This window comes from Sinohyriopsis cumingii, chromosome 8 (assembly GCF_028554795.1).
Source record: "Sinohyriopsis cumingii isolate HCF-2022 chromosome 8, ASM2855479v2, whole genome shotgun sequence".
Classification (NCBI taxonomy): Eukaryota; Metazoa; Mollusca; class Bivalvia; order Unionida; family Unionidae; genus Sinohyriopsis; species Sinohyriopsis cumingii.
This window is the reverse complement of record NC_142968.1, coordinates 89,130,867-89,153,901: the sequence shown is the minus strand read 5'-3', so window position 1 is coordinate 89,153,901 and position 23,035 is coordinate 89,130,867. Positions and strand designations below refer to the sequence as shown.

General features: G+C 36.5%; 1 protein-coding gene across 1 annotated transcript in view; it reads left to right on the top strand.

Moving 5' to 3' along the window:
* The window catches only part of LOC149794104 (uncharacterized), a 40,292-nt gene extending 17,691 nt beyond the window's left edge, over positions 1–22,601 (top strand). Inside the window, exons 2-5 of the mRNA XM_089966520.1 lie at positions 944–1,000; positions 1,669–1,725; positions 2,961–3,060; positions 21,532–22,601. Of these exons, the coding sequence (XP_089822646.1) occupies positions 944–1,000; positions 1,669–1,725; positions 2,961–3,060; positions 21,532–21,907 (590 nt within the window). The 3' untranslated portion in view covers positions 21,908–22,601. The remainder of the gene's footprint in view (positions 1–943; positions 1,001–1,668; positions 1,726–2,960; positions 3,061–21,531) is intronic.
* The last annotated feature ends 434 nt before the right edge of the window (positions 22,602–23,035 follow it).

Genomic DNA, 23,035 nt, shown 5'->3' with positions numbered 1-23,035 from the left:
AAACGAAAAGGATAATGAGACATGAACGGGATCAGAACAATATCCTAATCACTGTTGTTGACATGTTGCACTGTCTAGAAGCGTGGTTGTATTTTACGTCATCAGCTTCAGTGTACACAATTTGGCATATAATTATGCAAATTTCGATCACCGGAATAAATGCTTGTAATCTTTTCGGGATCTGCCAATCACTGCCGAGTGGGATTTCAGTATGTACAAAATAGATTCGTTACGCTACGTACGAAGATTTCAGAAAGCTATGAGAACCTTAACATACTTCCTATTATCCCAGAATTGCCTTTTACATAGTATTTAATTACTTGATATGCATTAATGTCCCAATATTTGTATAGGAAAACTCCCCCTCAGCTGCACTATTGTGATTTTAGCGTCTGCCCTGCTTCGAATGGTTTCATTTGACATTATGCGACGACAATTGTTTATGAGACTGAATCCTTATTCTGTAGTAGAGGCACTCATAATTCTGTCGATTTATTGTCTCTGTATATCATCATTATTTGCACAGAACGAGTAATCGGGTGACTTAAACTAGTTTTTAATTGGAAATGCTGCATATATTTTCCATTGTTGCTCAGTCGAAGTTGAAAAGAACGGAATCAGAGAGCATTTCAGTCAGTGAAAATGATAGCTTTAAGTTTTGTGATTAGATCAAGCCATATCACAGTTAATCAGTGGATGCAACACAATTACATAAAACACCCACTGCATATACCAAAGACTCAAGTTCCCAGTTCGTTGAAAAATGGAATTAACTTTGTGATCAGATTAAAATCATTGTCTTGGATGCATTATACGCCACCAATTTGCTAGCTTAGATTAATTGTTAAAATAAGCATATACTCGTGACAGCACTCAATATATTTATTGCAATAAATTGGCATAACGCAACATGTTTTCACCTTATTCTCTTTCCGCTTTTCAGAGGCCAGTGATTTTACACACATGACAGCATCCACGTGGACGGGCACAGAATCGACTGGTAAATCTATTTGAAAGACTCTTCCGCTCTGCTTTTCTTTATCTTCTCTTTTATTTTTGAACAATACTTTGATCAGTCTGTTTGACAATGTTTGCCCTTCATCTTCACGTTACTTTTCCGTCTCTGATATAAATCAGGTAAAACGTAATATAACCCACCCAAACATTATTCCTCTCTGTGAAGTATATCTACTGTTGACCTGTTCGTTCCCAGTTTTATAAAATTTGACACTAGGAGTGCAGTCCGATGGGAAGATTAAAGAACATTTACGGCATCTAATGACAGCCAAAATATATAAGATATTCATACGAGTGAAAGTATTATTGGTGTGCAACATGCCGAACCATGCCATCATCAACCACTTATGAAAACATGTACACTACACCTAATATATAATGGACTAATAACAATCACAAACCAATGACCAGTACCAGACTTTCTTTTATCAAAACTAAAACCCTACCAATACGAAATGAAAAATATTTATCTGCTGCAAACGTGGTATTTAGGTCTCCATGGCACAATGTCAACTTAGTCAAGAAAGTGTGGATGAAATATTTCCATTTCATCCAAAATTGTATTTCATCGGGATACAGCTCCCTCTTTAAATTTATATTAAAGACTGGCAAAAAACCGTGTTTTCACCTTATTCGCTTTCCTCTTTTCAGAGGCCAATGATTTTACAACCATAACAGCATCCCAATGGACGGACGCAGAATCGACTGGTAAACATGTTTAAAAGTCTCTTCCACTCTGTTTTTCTTTAACTTACCATTTATAATTGGACTATCAGTCTATCTTATATTTATTAAGTCTATCTTATATTTGACAATATTTGCCCTTTGTTTTCATGTTGCTGTTCCACCTCTAACATAAATCAGGTAGAACTCACCCAGACATTGCTCCTCTCCGTGCGATATATTAACTGCTGACCCGTTTGTTCTCAATTCGATAACATTTGATACGAGGAATGCACTCTGACAGAACGACTATAGAACATTCCCGACATCTAATGACAGCCAAATTCTATGGGCAAGTACCATTACATGTATTTTACTTGTGAAGTCCAAACATGTCATTCATGCCTATTTTACTAGTGACAATGCAATGTTTCTATTTTGCTCATCAAAAATTCTCTTAACATCTATCGCGAAGGCACAACTATCCTATGCATATAACCTATCCATAAAAAGCTTAAGATTGCCATTCTACTTGGAACATTTCATAATAGCAGTATGTATTCGTTGCAAAATGGGTTTATGCAGTCATCTTATCACATTTTCTTTAGTCACGAAAGCATGGATTGAGCACATCCTACCACTCAGACTATACCATTTTCAGATGCTAGTGCGTTAATGGAGCCTTCGAAAGCTCACGTTTCTAGTTTATCGATTTGATTGTTTCCTCCGCGCTGTTTTTATAATACCCTAACATTTCCTGTAAACAATACTTTCATGCATCTATCTATATATTAAATTTTTCTTGCACCTCATTTTCATCTTACTTTGCAGCCTCTACTTTAAATCAATTACAAAAATACTGGAAAAGATAAGAAATCAAAACGTTTTACTATCTGCAAGAGGCGAGCCAACCAACCTGTACGTGGAGCAATAACGCGTAACATAGTTTTCTATGAGTTAACGCACCGCACAGTTTAGCATACTGACTGGCAACTACTTCCACTTAAGGCTTTGCCACTCCAAAAACTATGAAGTTTTACAAAAACTCCATGATGTCTATCTAACACATTTTGACAGAGAAAATTTTCCTTTGTGTACGTAGACATTTGATCGAGAAAAAAAAGTATTTTATACAATACTCATATTTCATGTATACATAAGCTTCTACCATTGCATTGCTAACAATAGAAAAATGCACTGTGATCGGCTTGCGATTATGAAGAAATGAATGAAATACTTTATTTTTATGATGCATTGATGATTGTAAAATGTATTTTCAGAATTTACATCCACAAACCATTTGCTGTATGTCGTTCTTGGAATGGGAGCTATTTTAGTTGTTGTCCTATTGGCCTGTCTTCTACAGAGATTTAGAGCCTGGTAAGTATATTCGACAATATATATATATATATATATATATATATATATATATATATATATATATATATATATATATATATATATATATATATATATATATATATATATATATTGAATTTTCTCACAATGAACTTACTTAGTTATGCGAATCCGAAGTACATGCGCTATGTCATTGGTTATAAAACTTGATTGCACACATCGAAATTCGACTACATTTCCAACTGCAATATCATTCTTCCTACTACACTCAAAATTAAATGAACGTGATATTCCATAGCGTCTTTTTGATAATTTCACTTCAAAGAGTTCGTAGTTTCCCACATTATGATTCCAAACATTCAATAAAAGAAACATAAACACACACAGGTGAGTGAAGACGCATTCCTCCCTGCTCAAATCACATGTACTTCTTGTGGAATCGACAGAGCTAATAAATCTAGTCCATAATTGAGAATTCAGTGGAATCGACAAAAATATCTGTCTATTCCAGACCAACTGGAAACGTTCTTGCGATGCGCATTCTTTACACTAGGACTCTAAATTTCAATTTTAAGTGGACCAAAAATACAATTCTTCTTTCAACAAATGTCGAGTAGAAATTGGTTGCATGAACGTAAGTGGTCATATCTTATCCTCTGAAGAATTATCATAATACGAGTGGCATTTCAATGTGATGACTATTATTGCGCTTTAAAACACAGATCTTATTCAGCGAACAATAATTCAGAGAAATATCTTCAAGTATTCCTGATACACTCTTATACACTTTCTTCGTCTGATTATCCAATTATTAATTTTTTCTCAAATCACTGTAACTCTACATCCAAATCCCATGGTGCTTTCAAAATTGTCACGGTCTCCAATGACCCTACCACCACTGCCCACATGTCCCTCCCCCTTCCTCTCTTCTCTGACCCACCGTCTGCGAGTCTTTGATAACGGAATTAAGGTCATTTGCAGCTAAACAAGGGTTGTATGAACAATGTGTCAAACTTTAGATGCTATATTTGCTTAACCAGTATGTTCAATCGACAAATGTATGCTCCAGTGCGTTGTTATTGAGTTGATGGATACTTCCGGTACTAGTGCGAGGACTAGTGCGCGGACGGTAGGGTTAGTAGTATTTCACCACTTTTACCAATAAGGCATACAAGTGTCTAATGATACCAGCAGAGTCATGCATAGGTGCCTGATCGGGGAAGAAATGCGCGTAATTTTATAATTCAACTACGTCTCGTCCAAACGTATCTGTTTACTCCTATTAACATTGGCTTGTAAATGATTGGCAATTTCAACCCAAGCCTGTTTCTGATAAGTCGTGAACCAATGGGTATCCCATCTTGCACAAACCTTTCTAAGATTCAAACAATGGTTCAATATATTAATAACAGGTTGCGAATTAATTCAATGTTCAAAATATAAAATATCATCCGCTGTATATTGGGTATCTTACTCGATGTCCGCCATTACATCAGCCACTTTCCGCTCACAAATCGCAGACAACGGTGTTACGCGCGCCATCTTCCATGGATTCGAAACCATCTTTAAAACGATTGAATCGACTCAGAATTTTTTGTATATCAAAGAAAAGTACATATGTAAACTTTGTCCAAGTCAGCATTGATGTCAGTTAAAGAATACGCTAAGAATGCTCTGGTTGTCTAGTGTGTTATTTTTCTCATGAACAGAACTGTTTCTCCTTTTCCCAGATTTGTAGATCAATGTCATTCGCCTATGTTACAGTTGCATGTGTCTGGCGAAATGTACATGCAATTCCTGATCATTTTATGAAAATGTCATTTTGTCATTGAATGTATTGACATGTAACAACAAGTTGTAACAGAATATTCATAACTATTCTAAAACCCTTGTATCGAGGTTGGATTACATCTGGAGTATCCTAGAATATCTCTTCTACTAGGTACTCAATGAATTTTAGATTTAAACACTCGTAATCGATGGATGTGTCATTCCGGCTCAACTGATCGTAAGAAAAAGTATACTAATTCTGTCCAGGACATTCAAAGTACATTACTCAGATGATGTCTCCCTTAATGAATAACAGACTATTATTCGATATGCATGCATTCTTATGCAAAAATTAATAAAATGATTTTAATAAATTGAATAAATATGTATTATATGACAATTTCTCTTAAGATGAAATTATGAGGCCAAAATATAATTTAACATTACTGAGACTTTTACAACTTTAATGAAAATAAAAACTCTGTTTTCTCTATTGATGATTAGGAGTCCCAGCTGAATTTTCATGGAAAATTGTAAAAGTAGTCTATTTATAAAAATATGATTCTGTATTTGTTGAGGCATTATAGAGAAAACTGGCAAACGTTACGATATATTTCAGTTGTAATATGAAGACAACTGAGAACGAATATAAAATTGTTTCTGTATCAAATATCAAAATAAATGCATATTCATATTTCAAGTTTAAAAAATGAGAGGATACTTCTTTTATAAAAGCCATGGGAAGAATAATACGTTTGCTCTTGTCTGTATCCCAGACCCTATTTTTACGCCATCTGAACCTGAAAATAAAACCAAATATTTCTTTGAAAACTTGTCATCGTTTCTTTACTACATTTGTATGTAGTTCTTAAAAAGGCACGAGTTTGCTTACTGTCAAGCTCATTTAAAATATTAAAAACGTTTTTAAATAAATGACTTATTACGGTGAGGACGAAACTACTATTTAAGACATTCGCGTATCCAACAAGTTGAGTTTCTTATGTAAATATGAGTCATTTGATGGAATACGTTAACGTCATAATTTTTTTTACTTCCATACGGCAGGGTCTATATTAGTATCTCAGGATGGCAATTCCAGGTTGACATTGTGTATATGCCAGCGTATGGACAGCACATTCATAGATTTGATGCATCTTAACAGGGATGTGTGTTTTCTTAAAATGGGCCACAAATCTGAAAATACAAAGGGAGATGACATAAACTAGGCTTTTAAACAAATATTTTAATTAGCACAAGCAAAATTAGAGGAAAAGAACAGTTTGATGAAATGAAATAATTTCAGAACCGAAATGTCGAGGATTTATTGCAGAAAGAAACTTCAGATTATTTTTCCACTACACAGACAAAAACAGAGTCTGTAATAATAAAGCTTAATCGAACTCTTAAAACCACATGTACGAGTATTTTTATGTAACTGAATTCAGAAACGGGTTGCTATGTTGCTTAACATTATTGTGGAATACAATAATTGTCATCACACATTGATACATTTATATAAATAGATAGATCACTAATAAGGTGAATTATTTTAAATTATGTATTCACCTATCTGAGTATGTGCAAACTGATATTTATGGAATCCCTACATATATCCATCTTCGCTAGCCGAGGTTCCAATATGATAATCATATCTCCACCTTCGCGTATGGAGCATATATTTCTATGCTTCGGATATGCTAATTTCATTCGATGCGGCGGCAAAATTAAGTTGTTCAAATTTGAACACTGTACTTGATCTGTCACAGGAAGCACACAACATGAATGGTATAAATAGGCAACTTGTTCATGCAGGTCCGTGTCTGCACAAATTCGTTTCTTTCAAATAAACCTTTGATGGCTTCTTTCCGGTACATAGTCATATCTTTGATGTTAAACTTACAAATTATACTTTTTAGATCAATTGCCCCCACCGTTTTCGGCCGATGTACAATGCACCACGCTATTGATTTGTCAGCAATATATACTAAGTGAGGCAAATCATTAAATCCAAGAGATGTCGCTGGGAACAAATACCAATATATCTGTTTGATACGCCAAGGTGGAGATAGGGTTATCGAAGATGATATACGACATAAGTTAGAAAGTTAGGATTTGAAATTATAAATCCTTTTTTTTTAAAAAAGCTGTCTTCCTAATTTCAAGAAAGAAACCGTCACAATAAGGGCCAGTGTTTTTCAATGAGCCCTCTGTGTCTAATTAGGAAGACTTAATGGGGACGAATATTAAGGGAATGTTTTATGTGGAAGAGCTATATCTTGAAGACGAAGAAGATTACGTGTTCAAGAATTTATTTACCTTAAAACGAAGACAAGAAAAGGCAAGCAATATGTGAGAAAAATTGAATGATATAATTCATTGTCGAACTACCAGACGTAAAATAATTGGTAACCTAAAAACTGTCAACTTTGCATAAGGAACAACTCGTCTGGATAAAGAATAATGGCAGATTCATACATTCAAGTAGTGTAAATAGAAGACACGTAAAGATTTTACAGATGTGATGAAAAAGTCCTTTGACCAAATTTATCCTTTAAATACTCTGTTCAAAAGGTCTAAGAAAACCCAAAGTGCTAACGCAAACTGTCAATAATAGAGGAAGTGACAGAATAATAGAAATACAACCTGTACATGCGGAAAAACTGTACACGGATGTTCTGTATTCAACAAAAAAGTGATATATTTAACTATGAAAATACCTAGATAAAACCTGCTGTATCAAATGGTGAAATATTGTACTAATGCATCATATCAATATATGACAGAACATTGTTTTTGGGTTGCAAATTCGTCTTCATGTGAAAAGAGAAATAAACAAAAGTGTTGCCGAAACAAAACAAAAACCATGACATGAAGGCCACATGGTGAATGAAAACTTAAATGATACTAGATTTTAAACAGGGGCGGATACAACTAAGCAAATTATTTGTATATTTGTTTTAAGAAGATTGAACCGTGCGTAAGAGAAAAGTGGAAAACTTAGAGATCTGGGTCCAGTACAATTTCAGCAAGATTAGTTGGTCCGCCTTACGGTACTAGAAAGTGGATTTTATCATTATATAGATTTGAATAGCAGAACACTAGCTCTGATCGTAATGAACATAAATTAAATGGACAAAAGATCAAAATCGTGTTCCAGACAAAAACATTTGTCAGAACATGAGTCATAGTACACATTACACATGTTGACATATATGGATCAATAACATGAATAGCTTTACCAGAATGGATACAAAAGTGAAATGCTATTATTAATATTAAGAATATAGAAAAGAGATGGACTTTTCGTTGCTTTTTTGTTGCTGTCATAAGCCCGCTTGTTTAGTAAATGTCTAAAAAATATACACGACATAAAGTTCGAAACAATTTAACATATACGTATCTATGATCCAGTCTTAGACATGTCAGAATGATTGATTGATTGATTGATTTTTAACGGCGCATCAGCACTGTTAGGCTATTTAGCGCCAAACAAAGTGTTATTTGTATAATCTTTTAAAACTTATAAAAGGTCCTATATCGATCAGCGATATAAAAGAACAAATGGTTGAAATTAAAAACAGTAAGATGGTAACGGTGCAAAATAAAGCTTCCCGATCAACGGGAGATGTAAATGTTGTATGTTAATGAAAAAAGATGAAAAGGTATTAAAATGGGACGGTATATATATAGTGCATAAAACTGCACAAGGTGATAGGATAGCATAAAAGTCAGAGTTTAGAGTAAATATTTACGGCTTTCAAGAACTCTATAATACGAGTGATGTTTATATTATCAAAAAGTTCTTTCATGTCATGCACAATGTAATAACGATCGCGCGTATGTTGTAGGTCAAAGCACTCTATCATAAAGTGCTTGACAGTGAATGGTTCATTGCAAGAAACGCAACTCTGGTGGGTCTTCACCTTTTAGTATGTGGGTGTGGGTGATATAAGTATGACCAATTCGGATTCTTGCAATGACTACCTCCTCCTTACGAATGGTTCTGTAGGAAGGAGTCCATTCTCCTAGAGTTGGCTTGATTGCATGAAGTTTGTTATTCACGGCATCATTCCATGATGCCTGCCACTTCTGACGTAAGAACTTTCTGATACAAGGTTTAAATTCAGTATATGGTATTTTAAAATCAGATGGTTCTTGAGTAAGGGCCATTTTAGCAGCGCGATCTGCTTTTTCGTTACCTTTAATACCAATGTGGCTAGGTAACCAACAGTATATTATATTGTGGGAGACACTCAGCTCGATATTTTTGATCAGTATGTTTTTCAATAATGGGTTCTCCAGTTTTCTATTGTGTAGTGACTGGAGTACTGATAGCGAGTCGGAGAAGATGATACTGTTTAAAATATGTTTCTTTTCTATATGTTGCAGAGCAAGGTCTATTGCTCTGATTTCGGCTGTAAATATTGATGCTCCATTTGGTAAGCGAACTTGCGTTGTGTAATGTCCACAAACAAAGGCTGCATCAGCCTTTTCCTCATCTTTTGATCCATCAGTGTAAATTCTGGTGTAGTTTTTAAATCTGGTGAGGAGTTCATGATAAGAGTTGTGGAAGATAGAAGGGTTTGTTTCGGATTTTTTCCCATCGTGTAGTGTAAAACGTACTTTTGGTTGTTTAATTAGCCAGGGTGGTGTTTCGGAGATGGACGTTTTCTGAATTTTAGAAAGATCTATATTTGTAGTGTCAAGGCTGGATGATATTCTAATGCCAAAGGAAGGTATGGCGTTTGGTTTATTTTCGTATAAAGTTTTGTATTTGGGTTGAAAAACAGCCGAAAAAGCAACATTCAGAGGGTTTGATTTTAATTTGAGAGCATACAGTGCGGAAAGCATTTCTCTAAAATGCGATAACGGTGGTTCATTCGCCTCAGCTAGAAGGCTTTCACACGGGGATGTTTTATATGCTCCCAGAGCCAGTCTTATTCCCTGGTGATGAATTGGATCAAGCATTTTAAGATATGACTTTCGGGCTGAACCATACACAGCGCAACCATAGTCTAGTTTAGAGCGAATAAACGTTCTATATAAATTCAGGATGACTTTTCTATCAGCACCCCAGTCAGTGTGCGCTACTACTTTAAGTAGGTCAAGTGATTTTAAGCATTTGGCTTTCAAGTTTTTTAGGTGTGGAATAAAAGTCAGTTTTTTGTCAAAGATAATACTCAAAAATTTTGTTTCCTCAACAACTGGAATAGGTGTTCCGTCCAGCGTGAGTTTAGGTTCTTCGTGGTGTCGTCGTAACTGACAGAAATGCATGTATACCGTTTTTGATTTCGAGAATTTGAAGCCGTTCGTACTAGCCCAATTTTGAATCTTGTTGTTATTTTGCTGTAGTTGTCTTTCAATTGTATGCATGTGCTTTGACCGATAACATATGAGAAAATCATCAACATATAGTGAGCAATCCACACCAGGAGTCAAACACTTGGTGATGTTATTAATTTTGATATTGAAAAGTGTCACAGATCAAATACTGCCCTGGGGCACACCCATCTCTTGCTCGTGCAGATCTGAGAGAGTAGAGCCCACTCGTACCTTGAATTCTCTGTCGGAGAGGAAGTTGGATATGAAAGAGGGCAGACGGCCTTTTAGACCTAGATCGTGCAGGTCTTTTAGTATCCCGTACTTCCATGTTGTGTCATAGGCCTTTTCTAAATCAAAGAAAACCGCTACTAAATGTTCTTTCTTGATAAATGCATCGCGAATGAATGTTTCTAGTCTAACCAGATGATCGTTGGTGCTCCGTCCATAACGAAAGCCACTTTGGAAAGGAGATATTAAATTGTTGGTTTCCAGGTACCAAACAAGCCGAGAATTGATCATTCGTTCCATTGTTTTGCACATGCAGCTTGTGAGTGCAATAGGTCGATAGTTGCTAGGATCTTCGCTATCTTTACCGGGTTTGGGAACTGGTATTACTGTTGCTTCTTTCCATATTTTAGGTAGGTTACCAGTAATCCATAAATCATTGAAGAGTTTCAAAAGAGATGTTAAAGATGATTCTGGAAGATGTTTTAAAAACTGGTAATGTATTTTGTCAGGCCCAGCGGAAGTATCATGGGCCTTGTCTAAAGCCTCCATAAGTTCCGATAGTGAAAACATTTGGTTGTAGCTTTCCGAGTTGTTGGATGTGAATTTTAAACGTGACTTTTCTTTTTGAGTTTTCAATTTTTGAAAGGCTTCGGAATAATTAGATGATGAGGAATTTTTAGAGAATGTATCAGCAAGAACATTTGCTATGTCACGTTTTGAGCTAAAATTGATATTGTTCAGTTTCAGATGTCGGAAAGAATTGTGTTTTCTCTTTCCGTTTATTTTGCGGATCGTGTCCCAAACTTTCTTAATTGAGGAACGGGAGTTTAAAGAGGAAACATATTTCATCCATGATGCTCGTTTACTTTCTTTGATTGTGCGGCGAGCTTTGGCCCGGAGAATACGATATTACTTAAATTCTCGGATGATTGTTAAATTTTTTCAAGGCTTCTCGGCGTTGCCGTATGGCTTCCTTACATTCCTTAGTGAGCCAATGTTTTAGGGTTCTTTTACAGTTTGTTGAGGACTTGCGGATAGATTCTTCTGCAATGTCTGTTAAAATAGATGTAAAATGCTGAATGGGGTCGTTAACATTGAAAACTGTATCCTCATTCAACCTAGTTTTACAGAGTGTTTCGAACTTGGCCCAGTCGGCCTTCTTTAAATTCCATTGTGGAATTACGTCATCAATTGTAGAGTTATGATTTACAAGGGAGATTGGGAAGTGATCGCTGCTGTGAAGGTCATCAGCGACCTTCCATTCATAGTCCAAAAGCAGCGAAGGAGAACAAATTGTCAAATCGATGCATGTGTATGTACCCGTGCCTGGGTGTAAATATGTAGGTGTTTTGGTATTATATAGACACAGATCGTGTCTAGAAATAAAGTCTTCAACTTTGTGACCTCTGTCACTTATATGATTTGATCCCCATAAAATGTTATGGGCATTAAAATCCCCGAGTAAAACAAAGGGTGCGGGAAGCTGTTGAACAAGATTGTCGAGTTCGTTTGGTACTAGGTTAGTGTTTGGTGGTAAATAAATAGAGCAAAATGTAATCACTCGATGTAGAGTGACGCTTACAGGAATGGCTTGTAAATTGGTATTTAAATGAATGAAGCTATGAGGAGCTCTGTTGTTCACAATAACAGAAACTCATCCTGATGGCCTATCAACATTTGGAGAGTAGGTGTTAAACAGGGAGTAGTTTTTAAATGTGATATTGTCCGTATCTTTCAAGAATGTTTCTTGAAGGCATAGTACCGCAGGATTATGTTCGTTTAAAAGCAGGAGAATATCATTGTAATTTGCTTTAAGTCCTCGACAATTCCATTGTATGATAGTGTTTTTCATTATAAATTTAAATTAAAGATTGTAGAGCTAGGTTAGACCTTTCGCAGAGGGAATTTGTTTGGTTATTTGTCTGGAGGAAGTACGGGGGTGAATTTTTTTTTGTTAGGTCTGGAGCTACCTTGAGCGCAAAGAGCAGATTCTTCTGCATCCATGCTCTCAATGTCTCCAAACCTGTTATATAGTTTGATGGGGTCATCTGACCCCTTTTGTTGTCTGTTTCCGTGGGACTTTTTACTTTTTGGTGATTTCGGTGGTTGGGTATTATTAAATGTAGTCTGAGTAGATGCCGTGTTTTTCTGAGCTTGGTAATGGGGGGGGGGGTTTGAATTTGGTGTTGAATCGGGTGCTTCTGTTTGTGTTTGAGCGTCCTTCGTTGTTTTAGGATTGCTCTTCATTACAGTGGAGAAGGATGGGCCAGGAATGGCTGTTTTCGCCTGTACAAGTTTTCTGGCTTCTGGATAGGGAATATTATTTGTGTATTTTACCCTCTGAATTTCCTTCTCCTGTTTCCAGGTATCGCAATCCTTGGAATCTGCGTGGTGCTCTTTTCCACAGTTGACACAATGCGGAGTTGCTCTACGGTCAGCTTCCTGATGAGAATTTTCTCCGCATCGGCCACATATTTGGGTTTTAGAGCAGCGGTCTTCGTGATGGCCGTATTTTTTACACTTATAACATCGAAGGGGGTTGGGAATGTAGATCTCAACCTTCACTTGCAAGAAGCCAACTTTGACCACTTTGGGAACTGTTCGCTTGTTGAAGGTGAGAACAATGGTGTTGGTGTCCTGTAGGTTCTTATTACGTTTAATACGTATTCTGCGTACTGCAGTGACACCTTCATTTTTCATTCCTTCAATGATATCAGCGTCGGTGACTCCAGCCAAGTCACGACAGCGAATCACGCCTTTGGACGTATTCAGTGTGGTGTGAGCGAATGAGCTCACTGGAATATCGAAGAAAGTTTTTATTTTCTTGATATTGTCTGTCTGACCTCGTCGTTCACATTACACAAGAAGGCAACCCTATTTCATTTTTTGACGCTTTTGGTGTTCCAATCAGACCTGTAATTGTTTTCTCGATCACGAACGGAGAGAGTGAGGTAAGCGGTTTCGTGGCATCTTTTGACTGTATGACCATGAAGCGTGGAAATGACTCCACACTACATGGTTCGTCGTCAGAGTCAGATAAAGGTTTCTTTCTCTTGTTTTGATTTTTTTTTAATTATCCATGATGGCTAGATTAAAAATTCAGCGCCCGTGTTCCCCGCCCACCAAGGAGCCCAACAAGGAGACACTTTTCAAGTGCCAGGGATACACAGATGCCATACTCAGCTGATAAAATTACCTTTGATTGACCCTGAAGTTGCCAATTTCTAAGGTCGGTAAAATTACCCCTCGATTGACCCGTTGAGCCACCGCCTTCTAGGAAGTCTTCTAAGACTTGGAAAAGGGAAAGATAAAGGAATAGAATACAGGGGCAACGATGGTATCAAGAGAGATACGTGGAGAAAGATAAAAAAAGGTGAGAGAGTTAATAAAGACTTCCTAGGGCTCGGCGTGACCAGCCGATTTGTCGGAACCGGGCCCATCCCGACCAACCGTCTAAGAGAAGTAGAGGCCAAAGTAGTGTATTGCATGGAAAGCCTCTGCTCAACTACCAGGATCCTTTCCTCCTCCGACACGGGACGCAACCCACGGCAAACAGGTTGTCTCTACTTAGTCGCCTTTTACGACACGTAGCGAGGCACGTCGGGCCAATTCTACAACCCCGGACCCGCAGGGGGAAGACATGTCAGAAAGAGTGTAGTTTAAATTACCTATATCCTAAAGAGATAATGCTAAAACTATTAGCAATTTAGCTATATAAGATTTTCATCTGATTTATCACGTCCGTGGTAATAAAACCTATACATGTCAAGACGTATCAATAATACCAATAATACCAAACAATGGCACAGATAAATTCCTTTAAGAAGAAAATTGTAGTCCATAGATGTGAAAAGAAGGCAAGTTTTTATAAATAAATCAATCAGGTTCTTAGAGAGTGTTCCATTTTTTAATAAATCACTAGTAAAACTATATATATATATATATATATATATATATATATATATATATATATATATATATATATATATATATATATATATATATATATAAATGATGATGATAATAATATACTTGATTCAGGAATTTAGGCCACAGGCCTTTTACAAAACAAAATACAAGTAAATACAATGTGAGCCATGGTTTATAGAAGTTAAATATGATATTCATCATGTTATAGATACATAATTTCCAAAAATCGGTCCATTATGTTATAAAGATGTTACTAGCTCGAAGGATATTATTCACCATTCGTTTCAGTTATCAAAGATTGTCTATGACGAAAAGCCTAATTGATGTAATAAGAAAGATTTCTAATAATTCATATATTGCTTTGACTCATTAGGGATACACAGTTTTTTTTATAGACTTAAATAGATAACAAACTTCATTGAAGCATTTCTTTCTTATATGTTCGCAAGCTGGACAAACACAAATAACATAGAATTCATCTTCTACTTAAAAAAAAACGTAATCTTACGGAATAGTTCACAGTAACTATTATTTCTCTCAATCCTGCTATTCCTACCTGTAAATTTCAGCGTATCCCTAATCATCTAAATTTAGCAAGTAATTTCCTAAGAAAATACAATAATCCACATGAGAGGTTTTTTTCCGGTCCAAATTTGGTTTTATACATGCTATAATGCTAACATTTATGTGAGTTGTAAATGTTACTTTGTCAGCTTTGAAGTTTGAATCCCTTAATTCTTTCCAAAAATAGTGCGGGAAATTGTTTCTCGTCTCCAACATCTTGATTTAACCAAACATAGCCAAAACCAAAGCAAACATGTCGTTAAGTTTGGTATCCCAGGTGACACGGTTGGTTTCATCTACCTTTTCAACAGCAAATACCACTGGTGTGGGTATCGAGTTGAATGCATTCTTGCGACCTTCAATCAGTATTTACTGAATCATAAAAAATACTAGGTACAAAGTGGGTATCTTCAAGAAATGATTATGTCTCTAATAAATATTTCCACCAATTGTTCACAAATGCATTACAAATATCTCGTTTAAACTTTTCAACGGGTGAAATAAACCAACTAGCTGGTACGATCAATATATTTGGCCCTAACCTTGGCATTACCACTTCAAGACGGTATAATCAGAATATAGCTAATTCACATACAAAAAAAATACAAATGATTGATTGGCAAATCATTTCCCATCATTGTTATGTTTATTGTTTTTCAACGTGGCGACGAGATTCCCAGGCAAATCTCCGCGACGCAGAGATTCAAAGGCGATTCCGGATATACAATTTGGCAATTAATCTTTTTCACTGCATATCCAGCATATACCCTACTTGACCGGTCAGTATAAATCGGATTATCGATAGCGACGGATTATGACATCGCAGGTAAAAAGGGATCGACACGATGAGGTTACCCAGGCTCACGTTCGGGAAAAAGCTGTAAAGGATATATTGCGCCTGTCATCGGTCAGCAGGTTAACTGTTTTTCATGATCAATACAATCTGATCTGGATAGCATTAGTGGACGATTATTTAAGTGTTGCTGGCCATCCCAGCACGGTCATGAATGACGACTGAAATATTGTCTGAAACTGAAATCTCAATGGCGGCGCAGTGCGTTGAGATCGCGATCTTGGATTCTTTTTCAATTATTGACCTGATCGCTCACTGAAATGCATCGTTGACCTGCAAGATTACATATGCACCTGTTGAAATTCTTACGACAATTCAGTCAGAGGTACAGTCTGGTTTATTCTTATATGAAAACATCAGCGATTGTTTGCGGACAATTTCCCCAAATGATCTTGAACGATTATTTCGCAAACTATAATAAACTCGTAATTGTGCCACTGTAATTTCAAGATTACAACCATTCGGTGCTGTGACTGCATTTGGAAACACAACTTCCAATTCCGGTTTTGTCGCCGATGCGCACAACATATAGGTGGTCGGCAGCGAAGAATTAGCGATGTCACCTACACTTGTTTACATCAATACTAGATCAACCAAGAAAATATATGTATCATCTCCGCGAACATCTTCATGACCGGATGCCAAGTTTGTAATACCATCATCGAGAAAATATCGCTTGCCATCGTAACAGGATAAATACATTTTATTGGTCGAGTACATGAATAGATTATGGCAATCCGATCTGATCGTATTCATTTGAGAAATATTTTAACTCTTTTAGACGCTTCCAGGTAATGGTCATGGATCAGAGATTTCGTGACGATATTTTTTGTATTCAATCAGCGCATTTTCACATCACCACCTGCTAAATTTGATCGAATACATTTTACTTCGTTATCCAACACATTCCACTATGGGTACCAAGTTGGTCACATCTTTAAATTTCCAATAACCTTCTTGTTAGAATCCTCGGGAAACGTAACGGTTTTCGGATGATCCCTAAAATTGAATAGGTGTCTCTCAAAGAACATGTCCTTATACACATCTTTGGTTTTAATCTAGTAATATAAATTATATGTGTCTGTAAGCCAAAACTTGGCGTTGCTGATATAACGAGATTTTATATGCCCGTAACGAAAACCATACATGAATATTTTGGATGAATCCAGTACCGTGAAACCGCAATAGCTGGTTTGCTCATCACTAGCTCAATTTTTCCTGTGGATTCCTACTATATGTTCACGAAAGATTTTCATGCTGAAAAGGTGGGGTCGGCTACTACTTTATTTCTCCGCACGACATCGTTGACTAGATCGGTATACTCGCTTTCTAATATTTAACATGGTTTTGAACCTGAAAACTGAAAAGATCTTTCTCGAAATCGCTCGTGGCAAATGGCATTTTGAAGTGTTAAAACTGATGTAAGTTTCCAACCATTTTTGCAGATTTAATTTAATCGGATACACTGCCTGAGCTTTTTGTAATGAATCACATATAGATTTTTCTCACAAGATTAGCTACTAATTTGGGTACCTTTCCGCCACACTCTAATGTGTTGTTTAACTGTAGTGAGTGAGGGAGCCTACTATCCTTGGTCACCACCAAACTGTCAAGTGATAGCGGGTAATTGTTTTTCTGCTGTTGTGGAGCTGCTGAGGATAAAATAAATCCATCTAAAAAAAGTAACCGCATGTACTCGGTAAATATTTCACGGTTCATCCACGAGAAATTTTCAACGGGCATCGGTTGCGACATCACTTAACCATAAAGACTATTGGAATCAATGTAAATGCTGTATTTAGACTCATATTCAGCATTGTATTCAGGGAAATATTTTTTTACTGTCCACGGAGCTCCTGAGGGAAATCACGCTGATACCGGCTCGAATTCCTTTCTCGACAAAATTAAACATGCGACGACGGTAAACAGATCTAACTTGACCCCGCTGATTTTTGAGTCGCTGGTCATTGTGAACAACAACAAGGTCGATTTGTCACCCTGTTGTACAATATTGAGTAACAGCGCTTCTCCTAACATGGTGGTCGTCGTGGGCGTCCACAACATTAATGTCAGAATAACGTTTCCAGGGGCTGCATTGGCCTCGCACCAGTTTGTGTCGCTGTCTTATTCCTTTCGTTCCAGCGCGACGGTATGTTTGGCACCAAATATTACTCGTCAGACGTTTCAGCAGAATCCAAAGGTATTTGACAGAGAAATATCAGATGAAAATGCAGACTTCATTATCATTAACGCAGAGGTTAAGAATTGATCGTCGTGATGCAAAAATGAAGATTTTATTTTTCATTCATCTACGCGACCTCTGTGCTCAACACGTTCATTGTTACGTTTATAAGCTCAGGTCGATCAGTTGTGTCTTTCGCAAGCATCATTGACGGAATGTAAGCAATCGTTGCAATATCTGGCTTATTCTAGTATCGTTGTTGGGACGTCCACGTTATTGATGCACGCATCGATTTCTGTACCGTCTATGATTTATTGCGTGCTGTTGAACAACACCAGACTGACATTATTTACAAAACCATGTCGATCTGCATATGCAGTGTCATCGTCTTTTATTAGTCTACCTTGGACTTCAATGACTTCAATGAATACCTCATATAGCAAGAAATATCTACTTGTATCTTGAACTTGTAGCTATATTAGTCCACCACACTGGTCAGGTAAAAGTGCAGGTTAATAATAATATTGATAATGGTACTTATTTGTTTTTGAGGGCCGGTGTATTCATGTCAAATGCGTCAGTGCATTATGTTGGTGTATAATCGCTGGAAAATCGACATATTCATCGCAATTGTTGCCGGCTAGCAAACCATCCACGAGGACATCAATGTCATTGTAGGGACATTTTTGTAAAGCGCCAACAAATCCATGGTGAGTTAACCCTAGTTGTCTTGCACACCCGCTTCCGAACTGCTTGTCATCTTTGGTCCAGGGTGGCGCTATCGACATCGGTGGTTCTGAAATAATCGATTTCCTGGTATCGGCGATACACGTGTTCATTAATTAAATAGCCTCACGTCACCGACGATTCCTCGAAGAGTTTGTGTCTTCACAGTTGCCTCCGTTTTCGCTTTTGTTGGTTTAATAAATGGATCAAATACTTGCTCGAATGCCTGATGTCGTCCCTGTAATTGTTCTTTGACCGCATATCTGACAGGTATATATCGCTGTATTGTTTCGAGTCATTCCCGAGCTAATCATGTTTTGCATGACTCTGATGGGACTGTCCGTTTGTCGGTCATTATTCAGTTGCTCGCGAATTAATTTTTATCCAACGTGTATTTTTTCTGTTTTTCAAACACGTTGTGCGAATTACCACCACACTTCAGCGTTACGCAATTCTCTGTTGTAGCGCAGAGACCGTGCCGAACAAATATTTATTGTTTAGTTTACTCTGCGGTCTGATGGCTCTGGAAAGTTATATTATGAGCAGCAGACCATACCTGCATTTAAGTTTTCGGCAATTGGTTCCCTGGTTAGGAGAACTAGTGGACAGGCCCTGGCTACTGATACCTCGGACTGTATCCATCTTAGCTTAAATTTAAACGGCAGCGGAAAAAGAAACGTTCTTTTAAAGCCGAACAGGAAGAAAAGGTCCAGTCATCTCCCTTTCGGCATTTTCTTCAGTCAAATTTGAAATCTCGACAGTTAAATTTGAAAACTTATTTCAGCTTTCTCTTAAACTGTCAACCTCGAAGTCCGATCATCCACTGCGCATTGCATTATTCAATACCAAATCAGTAGGACCACCAGAAAAGCGCACGGAAATGGTTAATTGTATCAATGGTCAGGATATTGAAGTCTTTTTGACAACAGAAACGTGGCTAAAAACGCAGGAGATAAACCACTGTGTGTGGTACTAACACCATCTGGTAACTCGATCAAATCGTTCCCATACCACTCCCGCCTAGGAGGCACTGTTTTCATCGCAATTAACTTCATAATTAACCTTTGTTAGCCCTGATCCAAACAACACCCACAATGGAATAAAAATCAATCCATCTATCATTTTAGAAATTCGGTAAGTGGCAACCTAAATACTCTCGGAGATTTCAGATTTCACTTTGACAGGAATGAAAAACCATACACATACAAACTTTTAGATTATATTCATAGTTCAACATCAAACGGCCAGTAAGCTAACTCACCCATACACTGGATTCGTCATAAACCTGATGATAATATTCTAAAATCTTCATTGGCGTCTCCCGATGAGATCCTATCGGTCATATACCATCTCAGTGTATCAGTCTCTAAACCACCATCTATGTTTGATATTTAGAGAAAACTCCGTATGATACATATAACCCATCTAATGCATGTTACTCAGACAAACTTAACTTTGTTACCTCATACATATTTCATACAGAAAAATCAGCAGACTACAGTACTAAGATCACGGAAGGTTCCAACTGCAAAGAACTGTTCGAGATTACGATAAAGTTAATGTCATTGGACAAATATACACCACTTCTAACAATCTTCTGTCCGGTCGACCTTCCGAATCTGATTGCAAATTTCTTCTGTGTCAATGTTCAATCTATTAGAGATAGGCATGGCCATATAATTTCAATTGACTCATTGTCACCCTACAGTTGTGATACAGAATAAATACGGTAACTGTTAACGTCATTTGAACCTGTCTCATTGAAATTGGTACATACAACTGTGATGATTTCGATCCGATTCCGACATTACTACTGCTTGTATGCTTAGATTCAACATTGCCTTCAATAACCAATTTTAGCAATGCTATCATCCGAGGAAATCCATAATTGTTCAGAACTACCAACAATTGACCCTAACGATTTAACCTCACATTCTTTAAAAAATATTTGGAAAAGTTGTTCTATCCCAATTTGTATCTCATCTGAGTTTAAATTGTCATTTTAGCAATATACAGTCCACATACCACCCTCGCTATAATATTGAAACTGCCTTTCCGGGTGTAATTAACGAAATTCTCTCTGATTTGGATAGTGGAAAGATTTGTCCTCACCGTTCTTGACTTCTCTGCGGCATTCGACTCAACGGACCATGATATATTACTTCACAGTCTCCAGCATATATTTGATATTCACGATTCAGCCTTACTATGGTTCAAGTCTTACTTAGCCAACATTACACACATTGTGTCCATAAATGGAAAACATTCCATCCCAGTTGATCTGTGTTTCGGTTTAAAACAAGGCTCGTTATCATCTCCATTTGCAGTTTTCTTTCGGTTGTTACGTTTTTAGGCTCGAATAAACAGTAACACAGAAAGGGTGAAAACAACAAGCTTTCCAAAATTTAACAAATAATTTATTTTCCTGGAAAATTCTGTAAAAATGAAAAAAGAGCAGATGTTACGGTTTTAAGAATCAAATCCAAAACTAATCTAAGAATAATCGATGAATTAAATTGAAAAAGTCCTGGTAATAAATGTTCTAATAATTTCAAATTCGAATCCTGATGTAAAATCGAAGATGGATGACCATGACGTATGCTGTAGTAAGGACTGTGCTTATCTACAGTTCCTTGTAGAAATACAAATAATGGCACTCCGGTGTTGGAAATCCAAATTGATTTTGTAAGCAATGTATATATATATATATATATATATATATATATATATATATATATATATATATATATATATATATATATATATATATATATATGTGTGTGTGTGTGTGTGTGTGTGTGATTTTCATATGATAAAAAAGGATTCCTATTCATATAGCTAAGCAAAAAATGGAAATCGCAGTTAATGTTCATTTGTTTGTATTTTCATTGCAACCCTTTGATATTTTCGTCTCCAGCTCAAGTGTGGACAGAGTATGGAGCAGTAATTCTTTGACACACTGTAATACAGATTGCGCTGATGAAAGCCATGAGGAGCAAATGCCGTCTGAAAATTACTGGACAATTGTAAGCAATGCAAAAGGAGAATTGAGCACTACCAGAGAGACATCAACTGAGCGGCGCAGAAAGCCTAAATCAGTGTGCAAAAGGGATGCTCTTAAATACAATAAATCAGAACAATCAGTCAGTTTCATTGAAGAAAACACTGCTGTGAAACTCGAAGAGTACATACAGCCGCTACATGCTCATTCTATGGAATACGTTTACTATATCCATCCAGTTCTTTCAGATCCCGTAAATACTAAAATTTCTCAAACTCACCATACCATATAAATTTAATTACATTTAAAATGACATGCTGCAGAATGGTCTCGTTTATATTGAAGTGCATTACTACTTCATATTACAAGCTGTGTCACGATCTGATTGCGATTGTGTTGAGAACATTTATTCTGTGAGTTCATCTGTGAGTCACAAGTTTTAGCTGATATTCATCCCATAAGAACAACACATATGTTATTAATTCAAAACCGTGAACACTGAAAACTTACTATCAATTGCAAAAGAACAAACAAACAGGTCAACTGAATTACAAATGTTGATGCAAGTGCAAAAATCTAATTTGTCCAGAATGTATTGAATTTAAATGTTAAAAATTGTTTCTAGTAACGGAGATGCAATACACCTGTACTTTCTCTTTCCAAGATATACAATTATAGCAACAACACAATTAGAGGTCATAGCAAAAGTTTATCTGCATTCTCAGTTAGCACTCATTACTGCACATTTTGTCGAAAGGCCTCTACAGACCTGTGTTTGCACAGTGCCAGTGGATCAAAAGCAAATATCATGATTGTTTGTTCTGTTGTTTTTTTTTAAATGATCGCTTGGTATATAAGAACAAATTCGTATGTCACTTTTTTATTATTTTCAAGCCTATGATTCAATTATTCAGATATTAGCATTGTTTATATTAATATCGACCATTAACAACGGCACTCCCTTTTATTAAACTTTTGTCACAATTTTTCACTCTGTGTTGTACACTTTGTTTAGATATTCTGCTTTCTGTATAAACAACGTATATAACGGAAGGCTGACATGCTTCAATGATTTCAACTGTGAAACGTTCATTTGACAAGACATTTTCTGACAAGGTACAGAAATTTGTAAGGAAATATTGATGGAGGTTGAATTACTTTCAGCATTGACATATCAAACACTTCTATCCCAGTTTGCTCCTTATTTGCATGATGCTTAACGAAGAAATGTGCGTTTATGTTTCTGTCCAATGCGACTGTCAATTACAAATACATGCATCAGCTGCTTACAGTTTTAATGATTCTTTTTAAATTTTGTTTGCAAAAATGATGCTCTGAATAAATGTAACTCAAGATAGTGAGAGCCAGCGTGTTTCTTTGTTCAAATATATCATCGCTATAAACGTTGTCAAATGGGGTT